General features: G+C 45.9%; 1 protein-coding gene across 1 annotated transcript in view; it reads right to left on the bottom strand.

Moving 5' to 3' along the window:
* The window catches only part of LOC145288327 (CD109 antigen-like), a 252,965-nt gene that overhangs the window by 199,658 nt on the left and 47,307 nt on the right, over nucleotides 1–6,000 (bottom strand). The window contains exon 9 of the mRNA XM_080136322.1: nucleotides 846–930. Coding sequence (XP_079992448.1) covers nucleotides 846–930 — 85 coding nt within the window. The remainder of the gene's footprint in view (nucleotides 1–845; nucleotides 931–6,000) is intronic.

The raw sequence follows: 6,000 nt of genomic DNA, 5'->3' as shown, positions 1-6,000 counted from the left end.
TTCATCAGATTCCGTCTGTGTTTGTTTACAATATCACGTCAGCTGATATTTGGGCTTGACGATCTTAAAAGTTATCTTTCTTCTCTTATAGATTAAGAAAAAAGACTTTTAAGGGGGATATTTTATGTTATACTGGCTAAGATTACACCGGTGTAACATAAAATTTTTCCTTGTAAAATCCTTTTCATCTACAGGGTGGTCAAAAAGTCAGGTAACATGTTAAAGGTAGAAAAAACAATATGATCCATTATAATCTCTATTCGTTTAATATTATTTGTTTAAATATTTGAGTGTAATATATAAACTTACCCCTCCTGATTTCTGGCTTTGGGCTATGTAAAGGATAGCGTTTATGGCAAGAAGCCTGATACAATAGCGTCTTTAAAGTTATTTATTGAAGAGGAGATTGCGTGGATATCAGCTGACATGATTACACGTGTTACACAATCAGTGGTTAATCGCTTCCAGCGATTGATAGAGAGAAATGGACGACAATTAACAAAATAAACATATTTCATGTTTGTTTCATTTTATATTTCAATGTATGGTACTTAAATATACGTGTATTGCTAATATCGTTTTTCTTTAAAATGTTACCTGACTTTTTGACCACCCTGTATAAGAGAAGAAAGACTATTTTTAAGATCTGACTTTTTCGAGTTTCGATACTTATCGGGTGAATTTCTGTACAAACCATATCTTAGAACACTGCCAAATATAAATTAGTTTTGTGTGAATTTTGCAAAAGATAGGCTCAGCCGCGTGAGTTCTTTTGAGGCGGGAACTCACACACACACGAAGTGACTTTTATGTAATAGTATATAGATAAAGAAAAATATACTTACACTCGCTGACATTTTATAAATATCATTTGTATTCGTTAAACAAACTATAGTCACGCGTCCTATCATCGGAAGAGTACATGCATAACTGAAAATATCAAAAAAAAAAAAAAAAAGAAATTATTATTTTCCAATCTTATTTTTTTCATATTCATATTTAGACATTAGTATAGTTTTCCAGCGTTAACTTTCAGTGAGTGTGAAGCCCACTACTCCGACTGATGATACGATCAGTACCTCTGCATATCATTATACGATGATAGAGCAAAGATGTTCCACATTAATGAATGGAATATAAGCAAAAAGACCTTTTTCCAAGCATTTATCCAACGGAATTTTACAAATGCGGCAAGTGACCAGGAAAACATGTTAATAAAATAAAATAAAAAACGAAAGTATTCAAATAAGAAAATAAGGAAAAAGCAAACGGCAAGATCACGTGAGAGGAGATATGCAAATACAAAGAAAGTTATAAGAAAATTATATAATTCTTCCCCACTTGAAACAGATATTGTTATTAGAAAGTTTACAAAGCCACTGAACTGGTTTACGAGTCCTGCTAGACGATGGAGAGTCAGCCAGAAGAGTCAGAAGTTTCAGACTTTGAGGAAATATGAATCTCGGGGCTTGCACCAGGCAAAGATGGCAGATTTTCGGGGTCCACGTACCCAGCAGAATCCTGGGATCGATCTGAGTTCACGTCCCCAGCAGAATCCTGGGATCGATCTGTGTTGTAGCAAAAATTGCTGGAATTCTCTCGACATAAACGAAGTTTCTCGGTCAGAATGGATAAATGAGAGAAGTCAGAAGATAGAGAAAATAGTTTTCATGCACTGTATCGCGGTTTGAGAAGAGTAATCACGACAAAGGAAAGCGAAAGGAAATCAACTATGTTCGACGACAACAGTAAGTATGTAATAGCAACTTGACGAAGATACCGGAAGAGGTCTTTTGTAATCAACGGAAAAACGTTGAAACGGCAAAGTAGAACGGATTAGAGGAATAAGGAATTGGGGTTTATTTTGGCACAAGTAGGACATTCATAAGTCACACACTGGACTTCATCGATTGAATATGCCATACTTTATGGCCTTACAAAATGCCAAAAGCGTTGTACTCCAGGATGTATTAAAGAATTATGAATTGATTTTAGTTCCTTCAAGGAAGAAATAGCACAAATGTTCCACATGTTCGCGATAGCGTATCAGCAACATTTTCCTTCCCAGGACGGTGTTTTATTCATATGAAAAAAGAAGTTCCATTTTCCACCGTATAATTTTATCGTTTTTAATTTTTCCGCGATTAGCAGGTTTAAACTGTAATCAGAGTTTTTTTTTTTCTGTCTGTTTCGATTTACTCAAAACCGCACACACCTCGTCTTCTCATGTATCGTTCTCTTCTTCCTCTTCTACTTCTTGCTCTTTTTCTTCTTTTTTCTTCTCAGTCGTCAGAAGCGTCGTCTTTGTCTTGACTACGTTTTTCCTTCTCCCTTCTTGCTCACAGTGACCCGTTTTTATGCTAAGCTGAACTCTCGTGTGTGCGAGAGAACACGAGATTTTGCGTGATTACTTGGCAATATTAACCGGCCGCCGCCATCTTGCCATTTTTCTTTGGACGTGCCCGCTTTGCAGAGTGCACACCTCGAACGTTTGTCAGGTAAGCCCGTCTGTTCGCAATTTATTACACACTCCCCCCCTGATCTCATTATCACAGAAAGAGCAGGGAGGCGGTGGCCTTTTTCTTCGAGTGCTTCTTCGGAGAGGGGGATTCGGGGCTTCATCATCGTCTGCGCTGTCTTCCGTGACACGAAGGTCGGCGAACCTAAAGCTGAGCATCGCAGTATCACTGTCTTTATCATCAGCAGGAGGGTCAGTACTTTGAAGTCTACCACTCTCAGTGTCGCTGTGCGTTGAAGCCGTCATGAACCAGAATGATGGGTCGCTGGTCACGGATTCAATTTCACTATCTTCGTTAAGCGGCAGCTGCGTTTGGAATACTGATCTTAAGTCTTTAATATGACGAGGTACTCCATCAACTCGCACCGCCTGCGGGCTGATCACTTCAGTGACATGACCGGTTCCGTAGCGAGTCGTGCACTGGCCTCGGGTTTTTTTTAACCCAGACGACATCTTCTTTTATGTTCTTTTGTGGTGGCTCCGGTTCGGGTAGTGAGCTGCTCTCCAAATCTCTCACCCTGACACGGTATGTATGTAGCGCGTTGGCTGGCGCGGTGGAGGGTGAAACATCGTCCTTAGGGGTGACGTTGTACCAATAGACTGCTTCAGGTACCGTACACCCCTTCCGCGCTGCGATTGTCTTAACAGTTCTGTGATTGCGCTCAATAATCCCGTTTCCACTGGGAACATGGGCACACCGAAAACGCAGATGGACACCCCAGCCATCTGCAAACTGTTTAAACGGCTCACTAATAAAAGCGGGGCCATTGTCAGTGAGTATCTCAGAAGGAGGGCCACGCTCGAGGAACACACCTTCCAACTCATAGATAATGGCAGCCGCGTCCTGCCGGCGAAGGGGCCGCCACAATGAAAACCTAGATGGTCCACAGTCGATAAGCGTCAAAAAATGCCTCCCGTTGTAGTTCGTTATGTCCATCGCAATCCTATCTCAATTACGCTTCACACTGAGTATTCCCTTCTTCCACCGGACAGGTGCTGGGTCGATCGATCGGCAGGTGTTGTAGTTTCCCACAAAAGATTTCACAGCCCTCCGAGACACAGAGGGGTCAACCAATCTGGCCGCTTTGGCAATGGACATCATTAATATGCTCCGGGCTGAGTCTATGTCCCACTGCAGCGCAATTTACAGGTGCTGACTCTTTCACTTCTTTTGGCAGGTCTAGCCAACGGCGTGGCACTCTGGTCAGACGATCCGCCTGATTCAAACAGGACTGCACCAGTGTCACATCTATGACCAAGTTGTATTCCTTAGTGGTTTCGGTTAGGGTAGCAAGCCGCCTCCGGATCAACATTTCGGCCGACGCCTTCGTTGTCAGACGTGCTTTTCCGTTCAAAGAAATTGGTCATCCACCGATGCACACACGTGGAATCCGTGATGATGTGAAGGATTCTAGCCTGCCACTGAAGCGCTAGATTGACTCCTTTCAGTGTAGCATCGAGTTCAGCTAGGTTTATATGCTTGGCGTCATTCTCCGGCCGAAGCCAGCAGGCATCTTCTATTATCCTTCCGTCTACCGCCAGAGAAACGCCAAGGGCAAGTGAGCTGGTGTCTACCCAAACTGTAAATTCACTCCCATCGACGCACCAGCTCCCCCGTACAGGGTCATCATTGGTCACTCTGGCCACAACTTCCACCAGCATGCTTCGCAGGGCAGGATCATGCACCTCATCGTCCCATCCAGTTGACATAGAAGTCGCCTGTCGCTTTATGGCCGCTACAGCCACTCGGAGCCACCCACACACAGGGAAGTGACCCACCAATTTTCCGCAAATGGAAAACGTGCTCCGACGTGTGATGGTAGATGGGATTTCCGGGATTTCAACACTCCTTCCCCATTGAAGGCCATCTGCACTTCCGCTTACCTGCAGTCCGAGCACTTTCGCCCCGTCCTGTAGCCGCTCCGGCTCCTTGCACGACAATCCGAAGTGCTCGAAGTGTTCTTTGACCGCCTGGGCAGACAGGAGGCTCTCATTGACAAAAATGTCGTCTATATACGACGGTGTCGCATGTTGCACCGCTTCATCTTGACGCCGGATCGCCTGCATGATTGCTGTCATGATGTTAGGGGCTACATTCAGGCCGAATCCTAGCCTGGTCAAGCAATAGCGAGTTTCTTTGATCACCACCGCCTGGAACGGCCACAGCGATTTCTCAACACGTATTTGCAAGTACGCTCTTCGCAAGTCCAGTATGGCTGCTTCCGCACCCTGCCGCCGCCACTCCCGTAGTTTATGAGCACAGACATCAGCCCCCGCAGTGTGTGGGTCAACGTATTCATTAAGTTCCCGGTAATTAAGAACAGGTCGAACTTTCTGCTTGTTCTCTTGTCTGACAGCCATCAGGGGAATTAGCCCCCGCGGGGGCCCGAGCTCATCCTCTGGGTATGGAACTAACCAGCCATTATCCAGCCACACTTGAAGTTCTGCCTCGTACTGCCCCCTAAGCCACGCAGGAGGGGGATACTCTGTAAGTCGATTCCGCAATGACACTGGTGGCTGGTCGCCTGCCCATTTCCAAGACGCTGTCCAAGTGTTTTTGCCCTTATCGTATTCTGCATGGAAGTCGGGCTCATCGAGAGTGATTGCTGCACACATTTGTTTGTTTGGTCGAGAGAAGCTCACATCACCGGCGCTGTTCACAGTAATTCCGCCAAGCTGTGTGATAGCGTCCATTCCAAGGAGAAGGTCATATCCGAGCAGCTCCCCATCGACCACTAACACCGTCACAGCAACCGGATAGCCATTGCCAATGCTGATATGAACAACGCTAACCCCACAACACACCAATGAGCCTTGGCCGACAGTAAGTACAGGGAGCCTTCGTTTCTTCCATGTGGCGCAATATTCCTTTCGAAGAAGGGTTTGGGTACAGCTGGTGTCAACCAGCGCTGAACGTTCACATCAATCAACTTGAACTGTTACTGCAGGCAGCGCTTTGTTCAATGCCGCGTTGGGGAGGGTGCTAGCGCTGCGGCGTCCTCCTCTTGCCCGTTTCCCGGACAATTCCGCGCTATGTGGCCTGGCTTATTGCATTGGTGACACCGTATTACTTGTCGTGCTCCATAATTAGGGGTGCGCCTTGTACCGCTTTTGCAGTCTCTGGAAAAGTGGTTGGGGCCACCACAGGTATAGCATCGTAGACCCTTCGTTGGCGAGTCCAGAGTGTCAACAGCTGCGGAGACTAGTTCTCGATCGTCTTTCAAGATGTTTCGTGCTCTCGCCAATAACTCCTCCAATCCAATCTCAGTGAGTCCTGACGATGCTCGCAGCAGTCGACTTGCCTCATCCGGAAGTCCCGACAAAAAGGCGCATGCCAATATGCGATCACTTGCACCGCCGAAGAGAGTGGCAAGCTTTTTCAAGTCGGCCATGTAGACATCCACTGTCTCCCCCGGCCCAAGTCGGCGTTCGGAAAACTGCCTCCAGGCGACAAAAGGGTCTGTACCAAATGCCCCGTATAA

This window comes from Euprymna scolopes, chromosome 2, assembly GCF_053919585.1.
Source record: "Euprymna scolopes isolate OS-2025 chromosome 2, ASM5391958v1, whole genome shotgun sequence".
NCBI lineage: Eukaryota > Metazoa > Mollusca > Cephalopoda > Sepiida > Sepiolidae > Euprymna > Euprymna scolopes.
The sequence above is the reverse complement of the archived record's forward strand: the minus strand, read 5'-3'. Positions and strand labels throughout refer to the sequence as shown.